General features: G+C 42.5%; 1 protein-coding gene across 1 annotated transcript in view; it reads right to left on the bottom strand.

Moving 5' to 3' along the window:
- Window positions 1-13,600: 13,600 nt before the first annotated feature.
- LOC149749584 (uncharacterized) overlaps window positions 13,601-15,459 on the bottom strand; it is a 68,170-nt gene continuing 66,311 nt past the window's right edge. The window contains 1 exon segment of the mRNA XM_089908568.1: window positions 13,601-14,179. Coding sequence (XP_089764694.1) covers window positions 14,016-14,179 — 164 coding nt within the window. The 3' untranslated portion in view covers window positions 13,601-14,015.

Genomic DNA, 15,459 nt, shown 5'->3' with positions numbered 1-15,459 from the left:
GAAACTTCTGATTCCGGAACACCTATGTAGGATGCTGGTTCAGGAGGTCTGAGGTGACTACTGGGTGTTAGTGCTGCTTATTACTTAGAAAAAAAATGTCTTTCTGCTTTTGTTTTTTTATTTCTGCTAATTATATGAGCCACCAGCTGCAACCCCCTGCTATTAACCTGAAGTCCATCTGGATTTCTGCAGACCCAAAGCTTCATTCCCTTTCTTGTTCTCTTGGCTCCAACATAATGCCTGGATTCTCCAGGGTCTAAAATTCTTTAATAAAACTCAGAACTATTTTGCCTTTCTCCAAGTGTAGGGAAGTGGGACTGACTTACCAACTTTTAGCCCTTAAGAGATAGCTGCAGTGGTTTAACATATCAAAAATAGGAGTCTGGGGCTTCCCTGGTGGCGCAGTGGTTGAGAGTCCGCCTGCCGATGCAGGGGACACGGGTTCGTGCCCCGGTCCGGGAAGATCCCACATCCCACATGCTGCGGAGCCGCTGGGCCCGTGAGCCATGGCCGCTGAGCCTGCGCATCGGAGCCTGTGCTCCGCAACGGGAGAGGCCACAACAGTGAGAGGCCCACGTACCGCAAAAAGAAAAAAAAAAGGAGTCTACTATAGCAACAGGAGGAGGATTGATCATATTCTTCAATTTTCCTTTTTCTTATATACAGGGTAAGCACTAAATAAGAGAAATGAAAAAGGCTAAGAAAATGCCGCTCTTTTCCTAACCCTTTCAAAAAATCTTCCTGAGATAAATCTGGGACAAGCAAGTTCTGACATTTTACAGAAGTTTTAAAGCATCAGAACTCACTCTCAGAGGACACTCCAGAGCCCAGACAAAGCTGGACTGGGAATCCTACGTTGATGAAGGGTTTCTCCCCAGGTGGATATGTGCCTCTGTACCTTCCCGTGCTGGGTTCGGCACACTGCACCCACCCTGGATCCAATCCCACCTCTACCAGCCCCCTAGGCAGGAGGAAACCCAAAATCTGCTCTACCCTAGGCTGCCGCTGACAACTGGAAACTCTAGGCCAGAAGACAGCCTCCTGGACAGCCTGTTTTTGCTCTTTCCCAATCTGTTCAACTCAGTTTCCTGCCGGCAGGAGTGTCCTTTTTGTGCCAGCTTTAAACCACTGAGTGCCCTGGGCATGGGCCCGGGCTCTGGAGCTGTGCCCAGTGCTTGGCCCAGTGTTTGGCTCATCGCCCAGGAGTTGTCGAGTGTCTGCACCGGGTATCTGTCCCTTCAGCCGCCTGTCCTCCAATCTTCTCCTTGGAACAGTGGGATGAGAAGCATCCATCCTTGTCATTTTTCCAAGCCTACCCAAGCTTTCCAAACTTCTTCATGCCCTTGTTGAGGCAATGGGCCCAGTGTGGTTGCAAGCCCTGGCCAGATGGGGGAGGGCACTGGGACTTTTAAAGGCATTAAGGGATTCCTTCAGAGCCCTCTAGTGATCACAAAACATTTTAAAGGGCCTGTGGGCCCTGGGCTATGGATTCTTCAGGAACCAGAACCTGAACACAACCTCAGCTTACAGGCCTCTTCTAGAACTTCTCCATCCTTAAGATCCTTTGGTTAAATATAGCCTTTTGGAAGAAGGCAGGAAAACATGGCTAATTTTAGCCTTAAAGAGCTTGAATGTGAGGTTAAATCTGTCAAACTGTACCCCTAGGATGTTATACAGTCTTTAAGCAGCTGCCTTATAGGCATTCCAGCCAGACCCAGTGGGGCACACTACAGGGGGATGGCTCAGAGTGAGAGAAGAGTCAAGTGTGTGGGATGGAGACAGAACCACCACCTTGGAGAAAAGACTGACACAAACCAGAGTCAAGGCTGGAGGATCCTGCTACATCAGAATTCCCATACCAGGTTCTTGAGCACAGAGATTTATGCCATATTTAAATCTCCAAAGTTGAATGGGTTCAGAAAATTGTAGGAAAGTAAACATACTATTTAGCCACTAGGTGGGTGGTCATCACATATGTTACATATCTAAAAATTTAAGTCAGAACAGCTTGAACCTTTCCATATCTAATTCCCAATAGTAGTTCTGAGCTGGGTTTGTACTGTTTATTAACAAAACCAAGGCTTCTTCTTTCCCCCCAAAAGAAGACAGCTAGCCCTTCAATATAAATCTATATTTTAAAAACTCTTGTTTCCAAAATCATAAGCAAGAGAGCCAGATTTTTCTCTAATTCAGGATTCTTTGTTTCCATATGTAAACAGAAAGAGATGCCCAGTCTGGTTTTTAGAAAACAAGTTTAGTTTGCAGAATAGGCAGTTAGAAAAATCTCATTTGTACCTGAATATACAGCAAATTTGGGGAAAAAAGCACTGGTGGACCAAAAAACATATTGCCAATTACATGGCAAATGTAATTGCCATGTTGACTCTGACTTACAGCCACAGTCAAAAAATATTCTAAACTTTAAACCCACAGTTTAGTTGATAGCTTCTTTTTCATGTCTACTCATTATACAACGTCACAGAGTAAATGGTCATTTAGACCATTATTTATCAAATTCCCACGTTCACAATGAGCTGGAGCTACGTTCCACATTCCACTTTTAAAAAGTCACTAAAAATTCTTTAGGTCACAGGAGTAAAATTAAATATCCAGCCATGGATAATGGTAAGTGAAATTGCAATCTGTGGTCCTGGCTGTAAAGATTAACTTCACTCCAAACCATTTCCAAATCAAATAACTTCAAATGATAAACTTCTAAAAAATATTCCTTATGGACAAAGAAATTCCATAACAACTTTAGGAAAAAAAATGCACTTTTATACAGTATTAAAATGTTCGAAATATTTTTTATCCATAAAACTACAATTATTATCAAGGGCTTACTAAACCATTTAGGATTTTAGAATCTTTACTGTCTAATCTTAGCATACTGTACTAATACTTTTTGGCTAAACGTATAAACTCATTATAATATGAACACAGAATTTTTTATAGCAGCAGCAGCAGCACTTCTAAACATGTAAAAACATGTCACAGATTATAAAACAGCAATTGATTTCAAGTGCAAAGTAATCTCAGATTAAAACTGGCATCAAGTTCTAATAAGCATTCACCTACCAGCACTAGAAATTGGACTGGTTATTAAAAACAAAGGAAAACAAGGAGGACACCAGAGTATACTATCGTGTGTGCGTATTTTTAAACACACACATACAGAAAAAAAAAGTATATATATATATATATATATATATATATATATATATATACATTTTTTTAAAATAGAAAATCCCAACCAGCCCTTTGGGAAGTAGGAACTTCTCTCTTTCTCTCTTTCTCTCTCAGAACTGCTTTCATTTTGACCCAAATTTGCTGGCTTACTCAAAATGATTTTACCTTTCTCATTATAAATTCATTTGAAGTAGAACTGTAGAATCTTGAAATTTAGAGCATCAGAAAGTATTTATCTTAAGGGAATGGATTCTGCCATTAATTAATTTTATATACTGTTTCTCTTCTTTTGTCATTCATTTGGTGTTAAATTTTGCAAATTTAGTCTAATGCCAATCAGTGATCTGGGAAACCTACCTTAGCAGGCAGATGTCCAGATCAAAAAATAGCCTATTTTTATGGAAGAACTATACACAAACATTTACATACCATACAAAATGAGGTTGAAATGGATGGGGTCACTTGATTGACATCCACTTGTCACTTTCATTAGAAAATTTCATGGGTAGCTTCCAATATGCTTAGACAAATGTAGATGAATGGAGGCACTGACTAATGATGCCATTATCTATGTACCAAATATAAGTAAAGGCCTAAAAATCCTGAGTCATTCATGTGAGCTACTAAAATGACAGAGGAGGGGAACTTAGAAAAGTGAAAACAAAATGTCTTGAGGCGGCAAATTAATAAAAAGAAATAACATTCAGATATGTAAGAAGATAAAATATGCTTAGTTTTGGGGAAGAGATCCAGTAAAGTCCAGTAAACAGGGCCAAGTCTTATGAACTGCAAAAACTGCATTATGTATAGTCTTTTTCAATAAAATTATTTTAACCATCAATAACTAAGGGTTGTTATTTTAGGAGACTGAAGTCAATACGTTTGTTTTCCTGAGGCAGGCAGGGGCAGTATTGTGCTATTCATGAACTTCATTAATATTCATTATTTTTAAAAGCTGTTTGGTTAGCTTTGGCCATTATCTATCAGATATTTTTGCCTTTAAATAAAAATAATTACAAGAACTTCATTATTTAAAAATGTAATTAGCATGAAATTTAAAACCTACGTTTTCACTAGCAGACATTATTCATTGGAGGGTGTATATTTTTCAGAAGGGTCTGTTTTAATCGAATTCCTAGGGTAAAATTCTAAAACTCATAGTAACTAACATAATCTAAGTGTAACCAAAAGTAAACTGAAAATACTTTTTTTAAATGTTCGAATTACTTCCCACTTTAAAGAGTACCATAGTTGACCCAATTAGCTCTGTAAACGAATTCTGTTGTTTGACATTCTTTAGCATTTCACAGTAGACTATTTTCACCCGTCCACCACCTTAGATCCCCAAAGATCTCAGTGCACATTTAGTGATATTTACCTTATGAAGTAACTAAATCCAGATGAGCATAGAGCTCACATCACTGTAAAAAGAAATTGTTTCCTCATGCTTGCTGCTCCCATTCAGGGACTAGAAACTGAAAACTCGTGCAACTAGGAAATTGTGGACAGAAATGCAAAATAGTTTTATTTGTATATAAGCCCAGCCATAGAAACCATACAAAATCTTGCTCTGCAAAAGCCCTCCAGCCTTTGTAAATCAGGCTTTTTACACCATGACAGATTAACAACCAAGGCAAAAAATTCATGCACGTGGAGTTGGAAATGGAATCCTCCACATGTCCTTCTTGATTCATGTCCACACTGAGGTACAACAATGTTGAGTAGTACTTTGTGGATTATAAGAAAATAAATAAATAGAAATTAAAGTACCATCCAAAGAAAAGAAGTCTGAATAATTCAGGGACATTTTTTGAGGCATGGCCAAAGGGAAAATTCACTGTAGTGAATAGCTAAACTTTCAAGAAAACACACTTCTTTGTGTGTGACTTTTATTTTTTTTAGGACTGCCTGCTCTGTAACTGTATTTGAATCAGTTTGATTTGTGTTCGTCAAAAGTAACTTCCAGTGCCAGATAAACACCTCAGTGTGTTTTCTTTGGATTTTATTTTTAGCTTTTTGTTTTTGTTTTGTGTTTAAGGTAAGCTAGCCCCTTGGGACTAGAACAATTTTCCTGTTTAGGGTAGTTTGAAAAATAGGAGAAAGCGTCTTGCTTCTTGTTATCAAAGATACATGACTGTAGATATAATTTTTCTAAAAACATGATTAATATCAGCCTACCAACAAGAGTAAATGCAGTACCTGGCGCCCTAAATGGATTAAATCAGCCTCCCCGCAATATCATAGTGGGATAATGGGTAATATTCTCTTCAGAGATATTTATTCACTCTGGCTTATTTTTGAAGAGTGTAGAAAAATTTTGCTGCATCCACAAGTGGACACATTTCCAATTCAAGGGAGCAGACTTCGGGCTGTCGCTTTAGGGATACTGAACTCTCTCAGACGCCCATACCTGACTTGACATTACACGGGGGATACCACAACCCACTTTCGGATTTCCTGGGTCTGAAGGCAGTATGTGGCCTCCCAAACTAGATATAAAGTTAATATCAGTGTCTGAGGTTTCCAGCTCCTCCACAAAGACCTGTGGCCCCCAAGTGGCACTAATTCACGAGTGCCTAGGGTCACAACTCAGCGAGTCAGGCCTTGTCCTCTGCAGTCTGAGCAGGATTGAACGTACCCGGATAAAAGTACGGAACGGAAAGGGTTAATCAGAATCCTCCTCTTCCTCCTCTACCCCCTACCCCCGTCACCCCACTCCACCCCCATTTGCGCCTGGAGTATCTCAGCCGACGAGCAACTGGAAAGCACAAACGCCCAAATTGGCGAGCAGCAACTCAAACTAAACCTGGAGACCTGGCTTAGGGAAAGGAGTTTTAGACCAAATGGCTTAATGAAGGTATCAGAAGAGAAAAGGTGGTACATCTGTGCCCTCAAATAGCAAGGATTTCTTTTAGGTTGCAGTTGAAGCCTCAAAATACATTTCATGACCCTAATGTCCTTTATTTCGAAAGATCCCGAGAGGTGTTTGCAGAAACGTCCTGCAGGAGTGCAGACCGCGGTGGGAGCGTAGAACCCTCCCACCCCGCGCCGTATACGCCTGGCCACCGCGTCTAGGTAACCTTTGCTGCGGGGTCGGGGCCGCAAAAGCAACAACCTTCGCCCACGTCCGTGCGTCCTCCAAGCCAACCGCAGCCCAGGGGCTGCAGGACCCATTTGCCAACCCCGGTCGCAGCCCCCTGCCCCGCGCCCAGGCCCCAACCTCCCGCACGCCCTGCGCGGTCCCCTCCCTACTCCCCACCCGGGGGCAGTCCCTTATCTCCTCCCGAAACCTACCGGCGCTCGGAGCGCCCACCTGCAAATTCCTAACAGCCCCAGCCTTCCAGAAAAGCAAAAGAAGAAAAAAAAGACCATGACATCACGGGCAGGTTTATTTGGGTTTGTTTGTTTGCTTGTTGGCTCGATTAAATACTCGTGGAAGGTGAACGTACCCCACACAGGAGAAGTTTGATGTTGACAAACTTCTGGTGGCAGCGAGACTGTGTCAGCACAACTTCCGGGATAATGAGAGCTGCTTTGCAGCGAGCGCGGCAGCGGCGGCGGGAGGCGGCCGCAGGACGGAACAGCAAATGCTATTCAGCCCGAGCAGTTTCAAGCCGCCCGAGCTGGGGAATTACTGTAGTCGAGCTACAGCTCTTACCGCCGGCGCTGGATCTGGGCGCGCGTTAGGGGGGGAAGCTGCAGGCACAGGGCGCCGAGAGGGGAGCTTTCAAGTTACTTTGCTCCATCCCTACACCCGGCAGAGGCTGGCAGGCCGCGTCGTAACTGCCAACATCTTGGTCCCTGCTCCTTTGGGCGGCCGCCCTGGAACCAACCAACTTTTCTCTCCCCCAAAACTCCCTCTTTGTTTCAAATAGGACTCTCCAAAATTTATTCTTGGGAAGACTGACAGCCGGGGTCAAGAAACAGCTGTTGAAGTTAATGTTTCTTCCTCCCACTTCGTCTGATGGTTGTGCCCTGCCAAGACAAAGTGAGAGGCACTGCCTGGTGGCTTCTTTAAACAGACAAGCATTTAGCCAAAAAAAAAAAAAAAAAAAAAGGTGGGGGGGAGGGAGGGAGGCTATTTTCCTGCTTAACATACAATCTGATCAGAAATGCAACAGCATGTGCCTTTCAACTTGTGCTGATTACTTGCTGAAAAGATGCTGCAGCTTTTAGTTTTGAACACTTTGAGCACTGGGGGCAGGGATGGCGGGAGTCGTGGTTGACACTTTCCATGTTTTGGTAAAAGGGCAAAAATGTTAAACCTTCCTCTTTCTGACCCACCTCTCCCCCTCTAAGAATGGTAGAATGGCCTGGGGGAGGGAGAAAAGAGTTGCCTTCCTTTGCAAGGTTTAATTCACATTTCGAAATTCATATCATTATGCAGAACAAGGACTTGCCTAGAGCTAGGCAAATTGTTTTCATTTGGAGACCTAGGCCAACCTGGACCTTTCTGCCAGCTCTTTGCAGCTCTTGGTGGCTTTCTCCAGATTAGGCCTGTCCCCTCTCCTGTTACCCAACCCAACACCTTGGCCCAGAGGGCGTACTCTAGGGGAAGCTACCTTGTTTTTTCTGCTTTTTTCGGGGTGATGGTTGGTTTTAGCACAGCCCTTCCTCTGCTCACTGTGCTGTTTAGGGTGCCCTGTTGTCTGCCTGAGTCTCCATCCCCTGACAGAGCCCTCCACAGGTGGCCAGTCTCTGCAGTGAGAGTGGGTGATTGGGAACTCTTCCTTCCACATCAGGAAGCTTAACCACTCTTCCACCTGACACATTCTCCTTTGGGAACGCGCTGCTCTCATGGGCCTCTGTCAGACACAGTCATATGAAGACGTAAAAGGCCTTCCTACTCCACCACCAGGTTATCCTGTCACTGCATCGCAATGCAGTGCCATCACAAAGTGATATTGCATCAGACCCAAGGATATTTTAGGAAGCTCTCAAGCTGGGTCCAACCAGCCTTCCGTGCAGGAATCACGGCCATACTGCCAAAATGAGGGCTGCAGAGATGCTAGACAGGTGGCAGTGATGCCCTCTCTATTCTCAGCACCATAACCCACTCGCACCCCCCAGCCAGTCAGGTACACTCAGTGGCTTCCCCACCTCTCTCTGCCTACCTCCTAGATGCCACCACCTTTGTTTTGCCTTGTGTCTCTTTGCAAAGTGTTTCAGTCCATCTTCTGATGTATTTCCTGTTTTTCTGTCTATTGTGGTCACTCACTGAGACCTTAATTAGCATTTGTTCTTATTAACTGAATCAGCTGAATTACACTTGGAGTTGCCTTGGCTGCCGCACACACTGAGCCTCCAACTTGCGTGTCTGTAGTCCTCCTTGGTTTGCTTGACTTGGGTAAACTTTTCTCCTCTCAGACTCTGGATCGCCCAGCTGGACTGGCATGATAACAGCAGCCAAGAATCAGTGGCCCACCCTCTGCAAGTGCCCCCTTTTCTGAGTCCTGCTCATGCAATCCAGCAGCCAATTGACTTAAATTCCTTCCGCTTTATTGTTCTCCATCCTTAGAGAGGCCAGTGCTTAGCATCTAGCAGGGCTGTAAGGCAGACCTCAGCTGATCCTGGAGTTGTAATTCCCCACTGCTGTCTCCTGCAGTTTTATTACGGCTTCCTTTTTTTTTTCTGAGATTGACAGACATAAACCTCCAGTGTGGAGGCCTGCAGCAGCACCCTTAAAGGCTTCTTTGTGTGGAAATGTAACCTTAGGGCAAAGTCGGCCCAGCTCCAGGAAAGGCACACTATCCTGCCACAGGGAAGTACTGTGCTGGGACAGACCTCAGGATTCCTCCTTCTGGCTGGCTACCTGGCATCCTCCCACGGACAATGCTTTCTTCCTCTAAGTAGAATATTTTGTGGGGGGACTTTGGTGAATTGGGAATAGTACTGTAAGAGGATACCTGTAGTGGCTGTCCAGTGAACTCTACATGCAATCAGAGGAGTCAGATGTCCTTCGTTCAGTGGGTGGGTCTCTAAATGCAACCATTCCTGAAGCCCTCAAGCACCAGCCAGGTCAGGGTGCCCCCTAGTAAGGGAGCTCCTCTTAAAGCTAATGCTACCCTTCCCAATGCCTTTCTATCACTTGGAGGATCTCATCTACTCATACAGGTGTTGGGTTAGACAAATTACTCCAAAAAGCAAAGGTGAAAAGATACAGAATCTTAATTTATCATGCAGGATTAAAGTCAGATTTAAATCAGGTAGAATTATTAAGGGATTTAGAGCTAGTGTCTCTTTCCAAAGAAAAAAAAGGACCTAGGGACTTCCCTGGAGGCACAGTGGTTGGGAATCCGCCTGCCAATGCAGGGGACACAGGTTCGAGCCCTGGTCCGGGAAGATCCCACATGCCGAGGAGTAACAAAGCCCATGTACTACAACTACTGAGCCTGTGCTCTAGAGCCTGCGAGCCGCAACTACTGAAGCCCATGCACCTAGAGCCCATGCTCCACAACAAGAAAAGCCACCGCAATGAGGACCGTGCAGCGCAACGAAGAGTGGCCCCTGCTCGCCACAACTAGAGAAAGCCCGCACACAGCAATGAAGACCCAATGCAGCCAAAAATAAATAAATAAATAGATTTTTTTAAAAAGGACCTAAAGAATCCTCTTAGGTCCTTAGTGAGGTCGGGAATGTAGCATTTTACGTTTGAAGGGTTTTTTCTCTCTCTCCCTTTTAAATGTTCACTTATATTTCAATCAGTCAAATGAAACAGTAATAGGAAATTCAGATGTATGTGATTAGGCCTTAACTGTTCCGTATAGACAGGTGCAAAAAAGAAGAGATGAAGGTGTGCACTTGTCATGACAGAGGACTCCCTGTAGGAACTGGGACTGTGCCTGGATTAAGAGTCAGGTGAGTTATAGCTGATTAGAGAAGATGAATTTGAAATCAGGGAGAGGTAAGAAAGTCACAAGTACAGTTCACATGGAATCTTGTTGAGATGTGGGCATTCAGTCCTATAGCCCGAGGAGCTGGAGTTATTAGTACAGAGAAGTTAACACATGCTTTTAGTCAATGTTTCTGAAAATGTATTTTCACAGAGTCAAGAACATGAACAGTGAAGGAAATGGAAACAAGATGTCTTTGCATAGTATTTGAGATTACAGAATATGGACAGAAATAAAAATACACATGCAATTATTTTTCCCCCTTCCCTTTTCATTCTAAATCTAGGCAAGAGTTTCATTTAGGATTAAAAGTGTTTGTGTTGTTTCTCCTCTAGCTTCTTCTCCAGTTATCCCATCCACACTCCAGTTCTGGTTTTGGGCAGAACTGCAATTGTCCTTTGTAGGGAATTGCAAGAACTCCTGTGCTGGTTTTCTAATGTGGGAAAATGTCAACTGGGGAGGCAAAGACCACCAAACTAGTTTCATTATGACCCAAGTTACACTAAATCCAGCCCTTCAGTGGTGGGCAACTGACCCAGCACACTCTTCCTCTGCAGCACTCATTAAAATGTTATTTACATCTTACAGCATGATCTGAATCCCAAAGTTGGAATTTTATCTTGGCAAATAGAAAAAGAATACTCTTGTGATATCTGGGCCTGCAAAGTTTTAACTTCTACTGTGGAACTGCTGGTGATTGGCGAAATAAGTTCGTATCACTTGAGAGTGAGCTCTTCCCATTTCAGTTCAGAGAAGCTGGCAGGGAAGTAAAGAACAGATGAAAAAACCCATGGTCACAAAATCAAACTTATCAGCCAGATAGATTTTAACTTTTACCTTCCTCTTAAAAGTGAATTTATTGTTTGCCAAAAGTACGAAGTCAACAATTCTGAAGAAAACATGCTTCATACTTTGGTCCCGAACCCTGCAGCAAAGGTGATGATTCTTCATAACTATGCCCAATCTCCTTCCCTTAGAACTCTCATTCATGTGACCAGAATTATTCCAGATCAAAAACAATATCATAAATCCCAGTCACTTTTAGGTGAACCAAACTGTCTGGATTCTTACCTCAACCAGCCAAATTAAATTAACATTTTAATGATGTGTTTCTGGCATTGTTCATGCTTCATAAAGAGCAACTCACTTTATTTTTTCTTGGCTGCGTTGGGTCTTCGTTGTTGCACACAGGCTTTCTCTAGTTGCGGCGAGTGGGGGCCACTCTTCATTGCGGTGCGCAGGCTTCTCATTGCGGTGGCTTCTCTTGCTGCGGAGCATGGGCTCTAGGCGCACGGGCTTCAGTAATTGTGGCACATGGGCTCTAGAGCACAGGCTCAGTAGTTGTGGCGCACAGGCTTAGCTGCTCCTCGGCATGTGGGATCTTTCCGGACCAGGGCTTAAACCTGTGTCTCCTGCATTGGCAGGCAGATTCTTAACCACTGCGCCACCAGGGAAGTCCAAGTACCTCACTTTATTTGACTCAAGGCAACAAGGCTAAACAAGTGATTCTAAAAAGTGGATCACTTCCAGGTCTGAAAATTAAGTTTCCTTAAGTTCTTCTGAGACAGCAAATATTCTTCAGACTCTATAGGCCCAACTATATGATGCTACCACCTTCCCAAGATAAACATTAAGAATTGCACCTAGAACCAGTTATGAGAATAATATTTTGCAAAAGCGGAGGCTATCTCTCAAATGGCAATAGGCCAAACATCTAAGACCTCTGGAGATGCTTGACATCTTGCCATGTGTCATCACAATCAGATCCTGGATAGGGTATTCTCGTCTGAGTTTTGCTGACTACCAGTAAGGGGCATGTGCCGAATAATAAGTGATTCAAGTTTTAGTGTCCCAGTTACAACCTAACATGCCTAATAACATTCCCTGGAAGAGGGCACAGGGATTGTGTATCAAAGATGGCATCAGCTCTTCACCTGTCAACAGCCTGATGATACCTGGCTGTGAGCCACCTTAATTCTATGGTTTGTAAAATTCTGGGATATTGTGATTACTATATAGGACTCTCAGCTGAAAACAGTGAGCCCTTTCTCAGCTGCAGATGGTGAACAACAAGGTCAACCACAGAGGATTTTTTTTTTTTTTTTTTAAAGCAAAATTTAGGGACTTACCCACCGGTCCAGTGGTTAAGACTCCGCACTTCCAATGCAGTGGGAGTGGGTTCAATCCCTGGTCGGGGAACTAAGGTCCCACATGCCACATGGTGTGGCCAAAAGAAAAAAATTTTAAAAACATTAAAATATGGGGCTTCCCTGGTGGCGCAGTGGTTGAGAGTCCGCCTGCCGATGCAGGGGACACGGGTTCGTGCCCTGGTCCAGGAAGATCCCACATGCCGCGGAGCGGCTGGGCCTGTGAGCCATGGCCGCTGAGCCTGCGCGTCCGGAGCCTGTGCTCCGCAACGGGAGACGCTACAACAGTGAGAGGCCCGCGTACCACAAAATAAATAAATAAATAAATAAGCAACATTTAGGGGAAAGCAACCACTTCACTGACCCAAGAGAGCTTTTGTTGCCAAATAGCCATCTCAGACCCAAGCAATTACACAGTACCTATGTTTTCCAAATGTGTTTGCCCCCAAAAGATCATAGCAATATAATATTACCATGAAGGTGTCTTCCCATTTCTGTTCAAAGAAGTCACATGCCAGTCTGCAGAGAAATACACAGGGAGTCTTCAAATTTAAAAGTACATCAAGAGGTCTTCAACACCATGCATCTAATTATAATCTAAATATAAATATAATCGTGGAATTATCTAAATATAATCATGCCAATTAACAAATGCCATCATTTTTCAGCATTGCACTAGCATTTGACTTTCTTTTCAGGAAAAATTTTCACAAAGAAACAAAATTATTGTCTCTTGGCAGGATTTATGGCAGATGTGACAATTAGAACCATAAGAACTTGCTTAAGATGTGACTGCCAGGTGGTTGGCTGGGCCCACTCACTAGTAAAGTGATTTGTTCTGAGACAGTCATGTTTGGGATTCTGATGCTTCCCTCAGCAAAACTGCAAATTATTTTTTTTCATAGAGCTTTGAGGTTGTCCATAAGTCACTGCAACATTCAATGCCAAATCCTCACATTTTCAGAGATAAAGAAGGCAAAGAAGGAGAGAAAGAATGTGTAGCTCATTATCCACAAGTTATTTTCCTGTAGTTCAGGATGTCGAGAATACTTTTTAGAAATTTTTCAAGGCGATGACTCCCAGCCATTTTCCATAAAAGGGGTATTTTTGCATTTCATGTACTATCCCAAGAGTGGATGTAAGAAGCAGTTTGTTTTCACTCTGCAACAAGGGAATTGACCTAAACAATTTGTCTTGCATTTCATAATGACCACAGTAGTGAACTAAAACCTTTGTTTCTATATTTGGTTCTTCTATGATACAATTTTGCAAGTTAATACACATAAACTTTTCCTAAAAGGTCGAATGATGTTTTTCTTTTAACAGTGTACACTCTTTAAAGTTTTTAACTCTTCTGAAATGGGTCATAAATCCAAGCTAAACTCTAATTGATAGTTAAGTACTTTCCATGTATTTCAAAGAGTTCTAAAGAACAAGTTGGTGTAATTAAGTGGTAAATATTATGGCACACTACATTATCACTCTAGGTTATGTTATATAGCACATATAAGGCATTTTCATCCTAGATATTGAAGATGCCATACAAAGTGAGTCTGTAATTCAGATGTCTCAACAACTGTTTAAAAGGTGATTTTTGTTGCAGCTGAATTCAGAACCCAAAGCCCTTCTGATTATCCACTGCTTAGGCAGAATACAGGCAGAAGAGAAAGTGTTACTGTGTTTATGTGCTTCAACTCTCCCCTAAAAGGATTATTTCCAGGAGCGGGTAGGAAGACCAACCTACAGAAATCTTGGCAAACTCTTATTTAGGAAGACTATAGAGATTTCATGGATCTTGCTGTTGTTTGCCAGGAGGTATTACCTTTCTCCAAATTCCATTCATGCAGCTGGTTTCCTCTTTTCTCCTGGGGTAAACTTCACAGTAAATATACACATCAATTAGTACCATGCGGAACATTTCTTCATTCCAGGTGACGATTAGCCTATAATCTGCAATGAGGAAGGAGTCGGTCATAAAAATTGAATGCAGGCTCAGTCGTCACAGTGCTGGGTTCAAATCCTGATTCTGTCTTAGCAGCAGTGTAACCTTGAGTCAGTCTTAAGTTCCTCATTCATAAAATAGTGCAGAAGATAAAAAAAAAAAACATACCCATTGTTCACCATCTCGCTTCATTAGTATCCCCATCAAATGTACCCTGAAGCTTTCATAAGATCTGGATGGACCTCTAACTGGCCTTTGGAACAGTCTGTGAATTTCCTTTCCCATGGCAGCTAAAGGATCGCATTTCTCTCTAAAAGTTAATACCTTACTCTCAGTGTAATACCTTATACTCTCATCTAATGTTTGACCCATCAAAACCTAAGCAAAGACTCAGAAGTCAGACAGCCAGTTTCTCAGATGTCCCATCACACAGCTGTATGCAGTTGCTTAGATAGTGGTCAATGATGACTAGGTGTTGTTGCCAACGTCATTCACTGAGCAGCTTCTCATCTTCTCAATTAGACTGGGAGTTTTCTGACTACAGGCTCTAGCAGTCTCATAGGTCCTTGTATCCCTCTGGGTACTAAGTGCAACACAGTACTTTGAAAATAACAGATTCTCAGCAAATGTTTGTGGTTTGGTTATTTTGAGAAAGAGTTCTGGAGTGTTTATAACAAAACAGGTTCATATTGAAGAAACAGGTTCAAAACAGGCCTATAAAGGCTTTCTCAAGGAGAATTCTGTTTGGTCACTAATGTAGTAACAGCTCATTTTTCTTTTCTTTTCCTTTGTTTTTTCACTCTGGCCCTGTCTCAACTATACTAGTTTAAAATACCTTTAATTGGTTTTTATCATATTTGAAAGTGCAATAAATTCTCATTAAAAATAAGGCTAGGTACACCTGAAACTAACACAATATTGTAAATCAACTATACTTCAATAAAAAATTTTTTTAAAAAGTCTACATAGATGGGCTTTCCCCATTTTCCACATACCTGTTAGAAAATGATTGCTAATACTTTGGAACATACTCTTCCAAGTTGTTTTATTTATTTATGTTTTTGATGCACGTATTAACATTTATTATTATTTCATAGGAACATGGTTACACTGTTCATTGTCTTTTGGAACTTGCTTTTTTTCATTTAACAATGCATTGTGAATGTTCCTCCATGTCAACACACACTTCATTCTTTTCTAGAGCTGCATAGTACAAGTTTCTTGTGATCCAACTATTCATTATCACTATCTGAAGCCCCGTAGTTGCTAAGTTGTATAGGAAAGCAGA

This window comes from Delphinapterus leucas, chromosome 3, assembly GCF_059928025.1.
Source record: "Delphinapterus leucas isolate spDelLeu-1000000601 "Yukka" chromosome 3, BTC_Dleu_Yukka2, whole genome shotgun sequence".
Classification (NCBI taxonomy): Eukaryota; Metazoa; Chordata; class Mammalia; order Artiodactyla; family Monodontidae; genus Delphinapterus; species Delphinapterus leucas.
Note: the sequence above shows the minus strand (reverse complement) of the source record. Positions and strands in the feature narration are given on the sequence as shown.